Below are 17,861 nucleotides of genomic sequence, written 5' to 3' on the forward strand. Positions count from 1 at the left end.
GTGAGATTGTACTATTCTTATTAGTGTTTTTATCAGCTATTGTTATTTATTTGTTATATTATGTGTAAATGGTGGTGACAGTGATTTCTGTTTTTGTTTTTAAGCATATGCACTGATCGATCAATGGCAAATTTCGTTGTTCTTTGTGACAGTGACAACAGTAAAGATAAAGACTAAAGAACCTTTGAAGAAAGTCCTTATTAGATCTGGGTGGGCGATAAACTGTGGCACACAGCACAGGGCAGGTAAGGTTGATCACAAACAGCTGCAGTTTGAAACTGGAGTAATATTTGGTGGTTATCGTCTGGCATCTGAAGCTCTCCTTAAATATAGCAGCCAGGCCGCCCCCGCGACCGGCAGCTCGCGGGGTGCTGAGGTAGGAACAGCCGGGGGGGGGAGGAGCTCCGAGAAGGCGCTGTTTTCACCTGGTTTCACCCAGGTCTCTGTCAACAGGAGGAAATCCAGATCATGTGTTGTAAAAAAGTCTCTCAAGATAAACATCTTATTTGTAAGAGATCTAACATTTATAAGGGCCATGTGAACTGAGCATCGGTCGGTCTGGCGAGAGAAGCAGCTGAGCGAGCGGAGATTTTCCGGCACACAGCCCCGCTGGGAGATCTGCACTGGCCGACAGCATGGGAGCAGCACACCGGTGTCCCATATATATATATATATATATTTATATTTATATATATATATATATATGGTTCTAATGGACTCGATGGTTCTAATGCACTCGATGGTTCTAATGGACTCGATGGTTCTAATGCACTAGATGGTTATAATGCTCTCGATGGTTCTAATGGACTCGATGGTTCTAATGCACTCGATGGTTCTAATGCACTCGATGTCTCTAATGGACTCGATGGTTCTATTGCACTCGATGGTTCTAATGGACTCGATGGTTCTATTGCACTCGATGGTTCTAATGCACTCGATGAATCTAATGGACTCGATGGTTCTAATGGACTCGATGGTTCTAATGGACTCGATGGTTCTATTGCAATCGATGGTTCTAATGGACTCGATGGTTCTAATGGACTCGATGGTTCTATTGCACTCGATGGTTCTAATGGACTCGATGGTTCTATTGCACTCGATGGTTCTAATGGACTCGATGGTTCTATTGGACTCGATGGTTCTATTGCACTCGATGGTTCTAATGGACTCGATGGTTCTAATGCACTCGATGGTTCTAATGGACTCGATGGTTCTAATGCACTAGATGGTTCTAATGCACTCGATGGTTCTAATGCACTCGATGGTTCTAATGGACTCGATGGTTCTAATGCACTCGATGGTTCTATTGCACTCGATGGTTCTAATGCACTCGATGGTTCTAATGGACTCGATGGTTCTAATGCACTCGATGGTTCTAATGGACTCGATGGTTCTATTGCACTCGATGGTTCTATTGCACTCGATGGTTCTAATGCACTCGATGGTTCTAATGCACTCGATGGTTCTATTGCACTCGATGGTTCTAATGCACTCGATGGTTCTATTGCACTCGATGGTTCTAATGCACTCGATGGTTCTAATGGACTCGATGGTTCTATTGCACTCGATGGTTCTAATGGACTCGATGGTTCTATTGCACTCGATGGTTCTATTGCACTCGATGGTTCTAATGCACTCGATGGTTCTATTGCACTCGATGGTTCTAATGCACTCGATGGTTCTAATGGACTCGATGGTTCTAATGGACTCGATGGTTCTAATGCACTCGATGGTTCTAATGCACTAGATGGTTCTAATGGACTCGATGGTTCTAATGCACTCGATGGTTCTAATGCACTAGATGGTTCTAATGGACTCGATGGTTCTAATGCACTCGATGGTTCTATTGCACTCGATGGTTCTAATGCACTCGATGGTTCTAATGGACTCGATGGTTCTAATGGACTCGATGGTTCTATTGCACTCGATGGTTCTAATGGACTCGATGGTTCTATTGGACTCGATGGTTCTATTGCACTCGATGGTTCTAATGGACTCGATGGTTCTATTGCACTCGATGGTTCTAATGCACTCGATGGTTCTAATGGACTCGATGGTTCTAATGGACTCGATGGTTCTATTGCACTCGATGGTTCTAATGGACTCTATGGTTCTAATGGACTCCATAGTTCATTTGGACAGGATCACTAAAGTCGGCCTTGTTCGAATTAATGGGCTGCGTCCTCAGAGGGCCAGATTCGATGGACGATTACATCATAGCGCGGCACCGAGATCTGGTCAGATTCCAAGACTCCTTGTTATGCGGCCTTAAAAGGCGTCCTTCTTTTTGCCCGATTTGACGGACAGGTCCAATGTATCCTCGCTATCCTTGAATATCCCAGGGTTCATTGCGAGACCAAGCAAGCCAGCTGCTCCGTGCTCAGAGGAAAGGTTACTTGGCACCGAACAGTGGTGAATATTAGAAGTTCAGTTTAATATAATCCAGTCTGTGAATAGTTCCGTGTGAAATTAATGAAAATAGTTGTTTTAAAGGTTATTGAGTCAGATATGTGGCGGTAATGTTTGATTTATCTAAAGGTTTTTATCTGTTACTGTGTAAATGGGTTTGGCTGGAATTTAAGGACAGATTCTAATATATCTGCAGGGTGGGGACTATAAATCTGATAGGATTTTTATTGTTTTATTGCTGTTTTTTACAATATGCTTAACTAAGTATTTTTGTTATTGAATATAAGAGATTTTGCACATATATTTTTTATAAATACATTGTTTAGATTTACTTATATCTTTCTAGCCCTTTTATAGAATAGAATAGAATAGAAAATCTCTTTATTGTCCCACAATGGTGAAATTTACAGCAGCAGAAAGATTATTGAAAATGGTCACACAAATGAGGACCTTGAAAAATGTCTAAGAATAAGATAAAAGGGAAAAGTTAAAAAAAAGCAATAAAATACTGTAAAGGGTTTTAACAATATCAAACTGTGCACCTGGAGAATAAATAACCAATATCCAGCTATGGACATTTTTACATTAATGGATATTTGAAAATAGCAGCAACATCAGAGATGTGCAGAATGACAGCAGCAGGTTATTTAACTGACTAAGGTTTCTATCATCAAGTGTGCTTATGCATTCCCACTTATTGTTTCTCTCTTTTTATTTTTCGGACTTTAACTAGTCCCGCAGTTTTCAACCAATTTCAACAATTTTAGTATCAAAACGTTCAGCTTCTTCAGGAGAATTCTGCTATGTCTTTTGGTAAAGATATTTTTTGTAGTTTTCGCGATATTCAGCTTTTTCTGCATATTTTTGTCCCATTGAAATGCATGTAGAATTCTTAGATTTCTGGAAAATACAGCTAAAACTTCACCATATTTGACCTTTAACTACTTCATCATACTTTCAGCTAGAAACACCATTCAACTTTTAAAATATTCTACAAACATTCAACTATTTCTGTTTAAGTAAGCTTTTTGATATCTTTTAAAGTTTGTAAAATTGTGATTGAAATTTTATAAAAAATCTTCAGGTTTTCAATTTTATAATGTAAGTCTATGGGTGGAATTCTTCAACTGTCAGAGTGAGTGCTCTACCTTTTGAGCTGTTCAGATTTTTCCGAACAAATTGTTTTAACTCCTTCATTTTTCACTCAAGTAAAATAAATTTTACATCAAAACGTAGGAATTTTTGTCAGGATTCTGGGAAGGTAACACTCATTGGGCTGTGATTTATAGTTTTTGTACAGTTTGGCCTAGACCACCAAGAAGTCCACACTCCCCCAATAGAAATCCAATGAGTTTCCAAAAATCTTATCCGAAAATCCAAAACGACACATATTTTCGTATCGCTCCCATTTCTTAACTGTTTTATGTACAAATATGAAACTTGGTATAGAACATCTTCAGACCCTTCTAGCACTCACATTGAAGGAATTTTTTCAATATCATTTATGGTTTGGCTGTTTAGCTGACTTTTTTGGGCATAGGAAAATGTTGATTCTGAGAAAAATCCTCGAACTCAGAAAAAACCCATTTTTACATAGTCACCGTGGCGAAATAGTTTTTAGTAGAAACATGAAAGTTTGCACAATCGAAGCCGAGAGATAGCTGACGCCCACAGTGAAAGAATTTTTTGAATACCTTATATGGTTTTGGCTCACCACTCGTTTTCAGCAGCTGAAAGCTCAGTAAAGCTGAGGTGCTGCATGTAATCCAATAAGAGGAGCAGATGGGACAAACCATTTTGTTTCTCTTCCCATTAGGATTGTGAAAGAGCTACAGACATGAAAGTTACCCCAGTCGGACACAAGGGATAGCTCTCGCTTAGACTGAAAAAAAATGTTAAATCCATTTACGGTTTGTCCTCAGCACTCGTTTGTTTGGAGCTGTTTTTCCCATTAAAAAAAGCCTGAGAGCAAAGGAATGATAGTGCTGCGCTTTTCTCTCTGTGACTGACAGGCTCGCTTTATGTCGTCAAGGTAACGTAGCTTCAAAGGGAATGCCTACCTCTGCCACTTTATACATCACATATTGATCTAATGGAGGGAGAAAACACTGATTTAACATTAGGAAATGGATGCTATACGACTACTGGCTATGACCCTTCACTTGACACGCAACCCTGATAGACTTTCAAAATAAGACTCAAGGGACCCTACAAAATAAAAGCCTCTTCATTATACTCATATTTATTGCAGCATATGGCTCAACATTATGCCACAAACTCAACCCTTTTTTAGAAATTAGACCTTAGGGGGCTTTTCAAAACACACCCCCACAGCAAATTTCAAATTAAAAGCCTCCCATTGCCACTTCATCTATTGACCTATTAACAGGTAAAAAGAACAATTCAACAATTGGAAATTCAAGTATCACTGCCAGGTGTGACCCTTTCCTCAACACACAACCCTGCTAGACTTTCAAAATAAGACTGCAGGGACCCTACAAAATAAAAGCCTCTATATTATAGTTGTGTATTAATTGACGCAAATGGCTCAGCATTATGACCCAAACTCCACCAGCTTGCTTCTATTAGACTCAAGAGACCTTTTCAAAACACAGCCCAGAGCAAATTTCACAATAAAAGTCTCCCATTTACACTCCAATACAGCATCTATTCTCCCAATAACATGGAAAACCAGTTATTTCACATTCAGAAATTGATTCTATATCACTGCTGGACATGACCCTTACCTTGACACACATCCATGGTAGACTTTCAAAATAAGACTATCGGGACTCTACAAAATAAAAGCCTCCTCCTTATGCACACTATATGGCACCATATTGTGCCATATGGCCCGTAGCTATGACCCGAACTCAACCAATTTCTTCAAATTACACTACCAAGGCCTGTTGACAGAACACCTAAGTGCACATTTCTTAATGAAGCTGCAACATTTCCCCGGTAATAAAGCATCTGCTAAGCTCATTTCTTCTGGTTAATCAACTTTAAATGTTTTGCTTTTAACATGAGTGTGTTTCTGCCATTATTCTGCCAAATGATTCTACCCTACAAAATCTTCAGATGATTCTACTGTTTTCTGCTGTTTTAAGTTTCTGATTACTTCCTATCACATTTTCATATGTTCTTCAGCCATTTTCTGCTTCTTTTCCTTTATGCAGTTTCTTTATCTATTTTTCCTTTTTTATTCAGCATAAAAAAATCATTCCCACTTTGCTGTTTCTACGAAACAGCTTTTTCTAGTTACATTTGATTTTATCTGTTCCTGCTGCCGGTGGTTGGAACCTTTATTCCACTCTGGATTCTTGTTAATGTATTTGTTCACTTTGCAATAAAAAAGAAATAAATAAACAAACAGTTTTAGAAACTTTGGTATTCATTCTTTTCCTGCTTTTTGTGTCAACTGTCAGGGTTGCTAAGCAACAGAGCCTATGGCGGTAAAACCCAGCGAAGGGCAGACCTGTTTGGATTCACAGCCAAAACTCTTCCTGTCTCCTTATTTTCATGGACTTGGAAGGATCCAGTCCAGGTAGATCGCGTCTTTGGAGGATGCAGCCCATGAATTTGAACAGAGCCCTCATCTCGCTACATTTCTACCGAAGGCAAAACATAACGATTATAATGAAGTTGTTGATTGTTGGGGAATTCATTGAGAATCAGGCATGAAGGTCCTCAGAGAAACGGCTTCACATTAAAACCTTCGGCTTGAACTCAATCGTCTGTTTTAAGGTCACTTCCTGTCTGCTGTGTAGCTAATGAAGATCAGACCCTCCTCTCTGAACACTAGAATCTCCTCCTAGATGGAGATTTAATTCTGTCCCTGAATCTGTAGTTTTGGCTCAGAGATGAGAAGTAAATAGAATTCATATTGAAGTTAGATCATGTTTGGTTGAAACATGTAACGTATATAAACGACATTTTCCCTCCAGATCCCTTTGAGGGAGATCCATTTAAAGAAGCAGATCCATTCAAGGCTTCATCAGAGGATTTTTTTAAGAAGACAACAAAGATGGATCCTTTTTCCACATCAGATCCCTTCTGTAAAAGTGCCACTCTACCCTCCAAGGTATGTGTAATGTATGTTCAGCTGTCTGTGATACTTCATTTATCTCTCAGTACATGAATTCTGCTGTGTTTTGTTTTCTTCTGCAGCAAACCAGTCACTTTACAGCTGCTGACCCGTTTTCTTCCAGCCACCAGAAACCCAGAGGACCAGGTAGGATCCTGTAAACAGGGTGTGCTTTCTTCTTCGGTCTGTGAAGGGTATTGCTCTGTGTTGAATGATGCCTGCTCCACATGTTTATTTAAGAATCAGCTTTTAGCTTCTACAGACTCCTGAAACTACCAGATAAAATTACTACAAACATGAATCAAATGTAATAATAATAATTGAACTTTCTCACAGTGGAGAAATTAACTCTGCATTTAACCCATCCCTTTGGGGAGCAGTGGGCTGCCATTGTGAGGCGCTCTGGGAGCAATCAAATGTTAAGGGTCTTGTTTAGGGACCCAGAGTGGCAGTCTGTGGGAGTGGGGCTTGAACTCAGAACCTCTGGGATACATGCTCCATACCCTAACCAGTAGGCCGTTACTCCCCCCGAATGTTAGCAGTCAGTTGTTGCCGTTCCGTTTATTTTCCATCCTGTCCGCTGTTTATTGTGTGACAGTCCTGGAGAGTAGATTTTGGAATCTGGGTTTCTTCTACAACCTGCCTCTCTTGGTCAGCCGCTTTAGGCCAGGCAACTGTACAAGTTTTCCTCTTGGTGCGTCATGGTGCGTCCTGTGTCGTGTAGCATACAGGGAGTAACGAGGGGTGATTAGCTTCTCTCCACCACCTCCCCATCAGGAATCGTAAGGCCAGGAGAAAATCAAACATGTTTGTAATTCAGGAGGCCGTCGTAAGGTGTTGATGGGTAAATCCTGCTGTTGAAGCAGAGCTTTGTGCTGTTTTATCAGAACCTCATGGACTGCACAGGTGCAAACAAGCGAGTTCTTATTCCAGATTGCCGAGTCCAGCGTGTGGTCTTTGGACGTACAGCATGAGCAGTTAGATCGCATCACAGTGTCGGGTCATACAGTGTAAGAAAACCATGGTGAGCTGTGTAGTATTAAACTGTGGTTTCGTTGTACAGTTTGAGCTGTTGCTGATTCCAATGGAAATATCGTACAGTGCATACCCGTCCTTAGTGACCACTAGTTCTCCTTGAATCAGGCACCTGTCAGATTGATTACAGGTCATGGGAATCTTATAAACAAGTATTTTCTGTGGTGAATCATTTCAAATCTTCTAAAATTACCTCTGCAAAATAGTGTGAAATAAAAGTCAAAACGCTCCTTTGTTCTCATCTGTGGGTGCCAAGACACTCGTGTATGATCTGTAGCACATCTTTATCTTAGCTTTTTGTCCACAATCATCAGGGAGGAACTGACCTGACAGAAACATCCATTTGTTGCGTCTTAGAGCTTCTTTAACCAGAACCTGCTTTCCTTGTTTTGTTTTTTTCAGACCTCTTTGCCACATTGGACCCGTTTGGGAGCGGTTCTTTTAGCAGCTTGACAAACAGCTCCACTGGCTTTGCAGATTTCAGCAACATGTCAAAACCCGGAGATCCGTTTGAAGGAAGGGCCAACTGGCTGCCAGAGTACCAGAAGGTATTGTACTGGGGGGCTTTTTCCTTATCTTGGTCTCATGGTGGGGTCATCACTGTCTGTTAATGATGAGCAGATGGTTCTGACTGAATCAGTCACTCATGGATAGTCTGCAGACTGCTGTCTGTCTGTCTGGTTGCTCTGTTGATCTTTAACTCAATCTGTCCAGCAGCAGATATCTCAGCACTGATGCAGGATTGCTGCTGGGTGAGGAAATGGTGACTTTGCTCCAGTACCACGGACAGCGCTCAGACCATGTTCCAGACACATTTACCAAAGTTTAAAGTAGGGCTGGGCGATAATTCAATAACGATATATATCGATCGATAGACGTATGGCGCAATAGAAAAAAAGAGGGTCGATAAAAGTTTGATAAAAAAGAAACCCTGTTTTCCTTCCTTCTCATTGTAGCCTAGCATGTAGGTTTATGCTAGTCACTGCTTCCTCCCAACCAATCACAATCGCGGATCCAGGCATGCCGTCACCAAGCGCCGCCCTCTCAAACCACAACACAGAGCACATGAAGCTGTGCAGCAAGGAGAGGCGGAGGAAATTGTTCCAAAGAAGGGTTTTTGTAGTTCGCCAGTTTGGCAGTATTTTGGTCATGGCAAGTCGGACCAAAAACAAACCACAGTCATCTGGAAAATGTGTCGGGAACCAGTGAAAACGAAGTCTGATAACACAACCAACTTTTTTTTTCTTTATCATCTCAGCCGCTCACACCCGCAGGAGTACGAGCTGTGTAGGCCCCGGTGCGGCTCTCCTCCGAGGAATCTTCGGAAAATATATATATATTTTCAGTTCTGGGCAGTTTCCCACGTAGTTCTAACAATTGAGATAAAAATGCTGAGGGAACAGAAACTTCAAAGTAATAACTCAGGTTAAAGCAGGAAACGGGGGCGGCGGCGGCGGTGGGGGGGCATTTATTTATTTGTTATATTTATTTTGGTCACTTTTCTGGTCACTTTAGTTTATTCTTTGTCGGTATTTAATAACATAACTCAGGTCTCTTAAGTTATTTTTCTTTAAAACAATTCTGTTATGGTTAAAAAAGTTGGTTAAATAAAGATTTAATTCGAAGTCTGTGTTTGTGTTTTTTATTAAAATTAAATCATTTAGCAATATTATAAAAAGTCCAGGCAGACCTGCACCTAAAATATGGTTTCAAATCTTTTCAATAATTATCGATCGATAAATATCGATCAATATGCATTTTTTTTTATCGATAAGCTTTTTTTCTATATCGCCCAGCCCTAGTTTAAAGCCATCTGACTGGTGGCCTGAAAAATACGGAGAAGTTGATATACATATCTTTTCTTTAAAGCACTGATAACAGATAAACTACTCTTTTTATTTACGTTTTTCCTTCAACACAAAAAGTTTTCAAAATAATTATTAATTGTACAAATAACATACAGCTATACTCAGATTAATTAGCAGATGGGGTCTGGAGAACGATTTTTAATCAGTTATCAACAAAGGGTTTAAATGTTTTTAACATACAGTATTAGCCATTCAAAATTTCCCCACTTACTTAATGGGTCCTTGATGGGTCCTTGGCTGGTCTTTGGCTGGCCCTCGGCTGGTCCTTGACAGGTCCTCGGCTGGCCCTTGGGTGATCCTGGATGGGCCCTTGGCTGGTCCTTGGGTGATCCTGGATGGGTCCTTGGCTGGTCCCTGGCTGGCCCTTGGGTGATCCTTGATGGGCCCTTGGCAGGTCCTTAGCTAGTCCTTAATGGGTCCTTAGCTAGTCCTTAATGGGTCCTTAGCTGGTCCTTAATGGGTCCTTAGCTTGTCCTTGATGGGCCCTTGGATGGTCCTTGATGGGCCCTTGGATGGTCCTTGATGGGCCCTTGGATGGTCCCCTAAGATTCCTTTTTTAAACATAAATATTTGTACTAAAATATTCTTTCTGTCATGATTTGTGGACATTGAGATCTAAAGAGAAGCACCATCTCCTGGTCAGACCCTGTAATTCAGTGAAAGGCTGGAGTCAGAGTAAAAACTGTACGCCCAGGAAAAGGAGGGGGCCACTCTAGTGGCAGGAAGTTGGCTGCCATTCGGCCATTTTTGAATGGCTGTTACTGTAGAGCTTTTAGAAATAAACTGCAAATAAAAACAGCTGAATCCTTGGTCTAATATCATTGTTTCATAGTTATTATGAGGTTTGATTGCAGGGATTTATCAGAAACAGATTTATTGGTTGAATAACAATAATAAAGTAAAATCTCCGCTGGGTGTAAGTGATTACAGTGATTTCAGATCAGTCGGTATGTCTGGTTCAATAAGTTGACTAATGGGCTTCAGACATGTTTGATGATTAGCAGTAATGTAGAAAAGGGTTTGATTGATTTCTACCTGTCTTCTGTTCCAGCCAGTGTTTGCAGACGACCCATTCATCAGGAAAACAGACATGCCTGCTCTGCCTCCAAAAAGGACCGTCCCTCCCAGGCCCAAACCTCCCAGTGGTGAGTCCCACACGGCAGGCTCCAAAAACCAGTCCCCTTCGTAGAGTTCCTCCTTATGAAGAGAAATATAAACCCCACCAGGCGGAAAAAAACTTTAATCATCCAATAAACCCAAGGTGCTGGTGGATTGGGTCTACACACCTTATAGCCTTTGGGTTTAATTACATCTAAATCTATAGTCTTCAGAAGGAAAGCTGTGAAATGAAAAGTGAATAAAGAATATTTGAAGCATTTAAAGGAGCTGCTCTGAGGCTGGAGATCTGCCTTGAACTTCTCGGTCTGTTTTTTCCAGCCATGGCTTTCCTTTCTTTGAATCTATATCGATCCTCAGGAAAATATTCCCCAGCTCTCTACTTCTCTAGGCCTCTTTAAAGGAAAGCTCGGAAGCTTTCTTTCTCTGCAGTTCTTTTCCCGAAAAGAGATCACTCAGGAAAAACCATTTATATAACTTCATAATGTTTATGTATTAAATTACCAGGAGACATGACAAGAGATTTAGACAGAAATTATAATTTCACTCAGATCAAAGAAGTTGCTTAGATTTGCAGAAGGCAGCGCTTACCAACCGGACACACATCGCCTTGGAGTGTCAATGATTCATAGTGAAAAAGCATCTTATACAACTCCAGTCTGCCACATCATTATATCATCATATCATCACGTCACTACAACGCCACATCATTACATCATCACTTCATTACAACGCCACATCATTACATCATCACATCATTACATCATCACTTCATTACGCAACCTCATTACATCATCACATCAAAACATCATCACCTCATTACATCATCACATCATTACATCATCACATCATTACATCATCACTTCATTACATCATTACATCATCACTTCATTACATCATCACATCAAAACATCATCACCTCATTACATCATCACATCAATACATCATCACATCAATTCAAATCCACTTCATCCCGTCATTACACCTCATCATTACATCATCATTACGTCATTACGCCACATCATTAAACTGTTATTTTGTTCTTTGATCAAGGACACATCTTTCATTTCATTCCTCAATCTTTGCCAATGACATAATGAGGATGAATGTTTTTCTTACAGAGTAGCAGTTCTAATTAGATAAACTAGTTGGGAAAACATCACAACAGGCAGGTATTATTAGGGTTTAACAGACTCACACATCATCAATCAGAATAATCCTAACAGCTCTGTCTTATCCTCTGTCAAAGCTGCTTGGCTTCTGTCTTCTCCTCTTAGTCCCTAAAATGTTTGTTTTAAATTGGCAGTACATAATAAACTTTATGTTTTCCCTGATTATGACATTTGGCATATCTACATTTAACGAAGGATTATTTTCATCCATCTAACTTTTTACTTTATCTCCAGGTAAAACCACACCAGTGAGCTTGTCTGGCTCAGCAGATCCCTCCAAAACATTTGACCCCTTTCAGCCATTCGCTTCTGATGCAGTTGACCCTTTCCCGAGTAAAAAATGCCAAGGAGACCCATTCAGTGGAAAAGACCCCTTCTTCTCATCTTCAACATCAAGTAAAGCTCCTACAGACTCTACCTCCAGTTTTACATATGTCTTTTCTGGAAGTTGAGACGTGGTGATGCTGTTAAACCTCAGAGATATCAGACGTCTGTTTATACATCGCAACAAGTCGACTGAAGAAATAATTGTTGAGGATGCAACCTTAAGGTTGAAATTACTTTCAGGAAACATTCATCTACAAAAGTGTTATTAGGAGTTCCTTTCCTAATAGTTCGCTCTGCGTGTTGATTCAGTTCAACAATTGATTTGACTGATAAAATTATTATTATTATTTTGATAAAATAAGTATGAATAGAAGGGGTAGAGCTTAGCCGCCTGTGGCCCGGGCTGCCTGTCACAACTCCAGTCCGGTGCGCGAATGACATCATACACACGCCGCTCCAGGAAAATCCATATAAATAAATGCTGCAGAGGGGCGGCTCATTTTCTGTGCGAATTGTCCGTGCATCAGCCATAATTAGCACTTTATCTAATAAAACAGTGCAAGCAGTCACAGACACACGTGACCTAAAATCAGTTTCCACTGACATCTAGACTTACTGTGATTACAGAGATGAAAATCAGCCCACAGTTCAAACTCTTATCTGTGTTTCCAGACATTTCAAAGCTTTGGAGCTGTAGAAATAATACTGTGATATTTGTTCTTAAGGTTGTCATAGCTCATTGTAATCTTCCTCTGAACATTTACTTTCCTTATCAGAGAAATATACAATGGCAGAGAACACATCACCACTGCAGCACCTTCTCCAAAGGTCCTCCTTCAGATTTAGATCATTAAAAAGAGGACAGTTCCATCCCCAGTCACACAGCCATCTCTGCTGCCTCTGATTGGTCCATTTAAAAAATTGAAGGTGGGCTCTAACAGCACCATCAACTCTCAGCCTCCTTGTCTAATTCAGTGTCCCCCACATCCTCCTTGTCCCCGCATCCTCTTTATCCTCCTTGTCCCAATATGTCCTCCCCATCTCCTCCGTGTCCCCATGTCCTCCTAGTCCCTGTTCAGCATGCTCTCAGGTTTGAAGAGTCTAGCTTCAGCTGCTACTGATTCTCTGATAGGAACAAATAGCAGAGATGAAATAAATCCTGATTCTCTGAAATTAATGGGTGTGAGTCCACATCCTAACTTTCTGTGTAAGTAGAGGTTCTGGCCTTTGGACTAGCTCTGGTTCTGTCTGCATGTCCAGATTCATTCATCACTGCAACATTGACTCCTTTTGGTCCAATCGGGTACAGTTATAGCAGCCAGATGCAGCTACCTGATTGGACAGCTGCTGAAAGCAACCCAGTCTCATGGGAAAATGTACCCCCACTACTTTGGTCCACACTGCAAAACGTAGTGGAGGTACATTAATGGCCATTTTTTTGTGGTACTGTTACATTTCTTCTGCCTTTACGCTTTCTATTGTTTTACGTCCTAGTCACGTGACTTTCAAGATTCCAGCTGGGAGAAGAAAAAAATAAATATAGATGGCCGACATTCGCTCATTTTTTTGTGGAAAGATTAATAACTCGATTTTGTTTTTGCATTAAAATGAGTTTTGATTACATTTCTAGTGAGAAATGTATAGTTTGTTGCCAGAATATTTACTCAGGGAATGTACATATTCACTTGCTTGTTCGTTTCTTGCAAAGATTGTTCAAGATAATGTGAAACTGTAACGTTTTGGTATAAACATGGCTGAGATTTCTCTAACTTTTAGTGGGAAAATCAATAATTTCAATCAGTTTCTGCATTTAAATGGGTTTTGATTACATTTATAGCGAGAAGTGTAGGGTTTATTTACATAATATTTACTTAGTGAACATACATAATCACCCGCTTGCTAGTTTTTGCTACGGCTTTTCGGATCTCGTCAGGATTATGTGAAATTGCAACGTTTTGGCTGCTACCCATCGCCTAGCATTTAGCTGCCGCCCCGATTCAACATTGAATTCTTTGTGATTTAACTCCATCTGACGGATCAAACCCTCGCCACTGCGTGCGTTGCGTCTGAGGTTGATTTTCAGATCAATGCATTACGTCGTGGCATACGGGAGAAACTAATTAAACTAGTTAAAAAAAGGATCATGGGTTAAGATTGGATGTGTTTTATTTGGAAATCTACCGGATCCTTTGTGCATTTAACTTCCTGTTTGGTGCGGTCCCATTGATGGATTTTGACCAGATTTTGACCAAAGAGGAACTCAAAAAAAAAAAAAAAATTTAAATACACAACCAGCATATCTGGAATCAATGACAGAGAGCGACTGGGACCAGAAGTTTATTAATTTCTCCCATTGATTTCCATTCAAAATGTTTTCGCTCCCACCAGGCTCTAGGGAAGGGGCGGGCATACCGCCAACTACTGTTCAACATTTTTTTACATCTATTAAATTCTATTTTTTAATTTTGTATTCTGAAGATAAATAAATAATGCTTTCCTTAATCTATAAATATCTTTTATATTTCCTTTATTTCCCAATAATCCTTTAAGACTCCATTCTTGGCCTGTCCTTTCAACTCTTTTCAATTTCTACCTTTCAGGTCCAGATGTTTTAAAGTTCATCAATACGTGTTCTACATTTTCTATCTCTCCACATCCTTCACATTTATCATTATTTTTCCTCCCTATTAAGTATAAATTGTCATTTAAATAAGTATGACCTACTCTTAATCTGATCATTATTAGGGGGGCCACATGCCGAAGGCATGGCCCACCTACTACTATCTCACATATTTATTCCGCGTATTATTAGGGGGGCCACATGCCGAAGGCATGGCCCACCTATTACTATTGCACATATTTATTCCGCGTATTATTAGGGGGGCCACATGCCGAAGGCATGGCCCACCTATTACTATTGCACATATTTATTCCGCGTATTATTAGGGGGGCCACATGCCGAAGGCATGGCCCACCTATTACTATTGCACATATTTATTCCGCGTATTATTATTAGGGGGGCCACATGCCGAAGGCATGGCCCACCTATTACTATTGCACATATTTATTCCGCGTATTATTAATTCAATTCAATTCAATTCAGTTTATTTATATAGCGCCAAATTCACAACACATGTCATCTCAAGGCACTTTACAGTTCAACCAGATCAAATTGATACAAAGTTTTCTATCTAAGGAAAACCAGTTGATTGCATTGACTCATTGACTCAAATACAATCCCCCACACTAAGCATGCTTGTAGCGACAGTGGAGAGGAAAAACTCCCTTTTAACAGGAAGAAACCTCCAGCAGAACCAGGCTCAGTGTGAGCGGCCATCTGCCGAGGCCGACTGGGGTTCAAGGAGACAGAAGCAGAGATACAAAAAGCAGCTGTAAAAGGCGGCCCCGTCCAGGAAACACACAGCCAGGCAGACGAGCTCCAAGGCAGCTCCCATGCCAGAGGACGAAGAAAGCACATCCACTCAGTCACGGTCAGAGAAACAGGACCACACTGGAAAACAGGCCGATCTCCAACATCTATAAACAAGGGTGTTGATAGAAGCAGCACAGCTGATGTTTCTTTCCAGGATGACGTCACAGCCAAACAGGAACAGACGAGGCAAAGCTACTCTGAGGAAAAGCAGAGAGAGCAGAAGGTTAGAGATTGAACTAACAGATTCTGCAGAATAGGAGAACAGAGAGAGAATGAAGCAGAATGATGAAATGGGGGTCCCTATGTCCTCCAAAAGTCTAAGCCTATAGCAGCATAACTATAGAGATAGCTCAGGATAACCTGAGCCACTCTAACTATAAGCTTTATCAAAAAGGAAAGTTTTAAGCCTAGCCTTAAAAGTAGACAGGGTGTCTGCCTCACGGACTAAAACTGGTAGTTGGTTCCACAGGAGAGGAGCCTGATAACTAAAAGATCTGCCTCCCATTCTACTTTTAGAAATTCTAGGAACCACTAGTAAACCTGCAGATTGAGAGCGAAGTGCTCTGTTAGGAACATAAGGAACAATCAGATCTCTGATATAAGATGGAGCTTGGCCATTTAAGGCTTTATATGTGAGAAGGAGGATTTTAAATTCTATTCTTGATTTAACAGGAAGCCAATGAAGAGAAGCCAGGACAGGCGAGATATGATCTCTCTTTTTAATTTTCATTAGAACTCTGGCTGCAGCATTTTGGATCAGCTGAAGGCTTTTAACTACAGTTTGTGGACTTCCTGATAGTAAAGAATTACAATAGTCCAGCCTTGAAGTAACAAATGCATGGACTAGTTTCTCAGCATCACCCCTGGACAGGATATTTCTAATTTTTGCAATGTTCCTCAGATGAAAGAAGGAAATTCTAGAAACCTCTTTGATGTGGGATTTAAATGACAGGTCCTGATCAAAAACAACACCAAGATTTTTTACTTTATTATCTGAAATCAGTTTAATCCCATCCAAATGAAGTGACTGGCTAATCAGTTTCTTTTTCAGAGACTCTGGTCCAAAGACTATAACTTCTGTTTTGTCTGCATTCAGAAGCAGAAAGTTAAGAGTCATCCAGGTTTTTATGTCTTCAAGACATGCCTGTAATCTATGTAATGGGTTAGCTTCATCTGGATTTATAGACAGATATAGCTGGGTATCATCAGCATAACAGTGGAAATTAATCCCATGCTGTCTAATAATTCTACCAATTGGGAGCATGTATAAAGTAAAGAGAATTGGTCCTAGCACTGATCCCTGTGGTACTCCACAGGTAACCTTTGAGCGTGTTGAAGATCTATCATTAACATGAACAAACTGAATTCGATCAGATAGATAAGATTTAAACCAGTCTAGTGCTGTTCCTTTAATTCCAACAAAATATTCAAGTCTTTCTAAAAGAATATTATGGTCAACTGTATCAAATGCAGCACTAAGATCCAACAGGACGAGCACAGATACAAGTCCATTATCTGAGGCCATGAGAATATCATTAGTGACTTTCACCAGAGCTGTTTCAGTGCTATGATGAGCTCTAAAGCCAGACTGAAACTCTTCAAAAAGTTCATTATGGTGGAAGTGATCGCAAACTTGTTTGGCAACTACTTTCTCAAGAATTTTGGATAAGAAAGGAAGATTGGATATAGGTCTATAATTGACCAAGTCATCTGGGTCATTAGGGGGGCCACATGCCGAAGGCATGGCCCACCTATTACTATTGCACATATTTATTCCGCGTATTATTAGGGGGGCCACATGCCGAAGGCATGGCCCACCTATTACTATTGCACATATTTATTCCGCGTATTATTATTATTAGGGGGGCCACATGCCGAAGGCATGGCCCACCTATTACTATTGCAGATATTTATTCCGCGTATTATTATTATAGCTTATAGTTCTCCTCGTCCCCTAAAACTTCGGCGCGTAACTAGTCCCGCACGGTTTGTCGGATCGGGCCCAGAGTTGGCACACGCGTCGGGACCAATGGTGCGATGCGTGCTTGTATAAAACTTTCTCATTAGTCCGAAGGTTCGCGAATTATTAGCGAAAACGTCGCAAAAAAATCCCATAGGAAATGAATGGGGAGAGGTAAAAAAAAGCATAAAAAACAGCGCTTCACTGTGTCGGCATACATTCACTTAGAAAAACAGTTTAAAGCTCAGTTTGTAGATAAATCCTTCCTCTGCATAAAACTGAAGACGGCATGTTGATAACTGCTACGGTTTTTGTATAATCAGACCTCAAGCGCCACAAAGTTTTAGCAAAATCCACCCTTCTAGAGTGGAGAGACTGAAAAGCTAGAGTGTGAGGCAGCCGTTTTTTTAAGACCCAAAAACATTTTAAACTCGCCCTCACGGCCACATATTTA

General features: G+C 40.5%; 1 protein-coding gene across 3 annotated transcripts in view; it reads left to right on the forward strand.

Annotated features, from left to right (window-relative positions):
* The window catches only part of LOC119777826 (epidermal growth factor receptor substrate 15-like 1), a 74,408-nt gene extending 62,253 nt beyond the window's left edge, over positions 1-12,155 (forward strand). The window contains exons 8-12 of one of the 3 annotated variants that reach the window (XM_038276822.1): positions 6,357-6,493; positions 6,580-6,643; positions 7,934-8,079; positions 10,451-10,544; positions 11,922-12,155. In XM_038276822.1, coding sequence (XP_038132750.1) covers positions 6,357-6,493; positions 6,580-6,643; positions 7,934-8,079; positions 10,451-10,544; positions 11,922-12,139 — 659 coding nt within the window. In that variant the 3' untranslated portion in view covers positions 12,140-12,155. The remainder of the gene's footprint in view (positions 1-6,356; positions 6,494-6,579; positions 6,644-7,933; positions 8,080-10,450; positions 10,545-11,921) is intronic. The other 2 variants (XM_038276823.1, XM_038276824.1) reach the window with 2 other exon arrangements.
* Positions 12,156-17,861: the final 5,706 nt, after the last annotated feature.

The sequence above is a fragment of the Cyprinodon tularosa genome, unplaced genomic scaffold (genome assembly GCF_016077235.1).
Source record: "Cyprinodon tularosa strain WSP-4 unplaced genomic scaffold, ASM1607723v1 ctg1278, whole genome shotgun sequence".
In the NCBI taxonomy this organism is placed as follows: domain Eukaryota; kingdom Metazoa; phylum Chordata; class Actinopteri; order Cyprinodontiformes; family Cyprinodontidae; genus Cyprinodon; species Cyprinodon tularosa.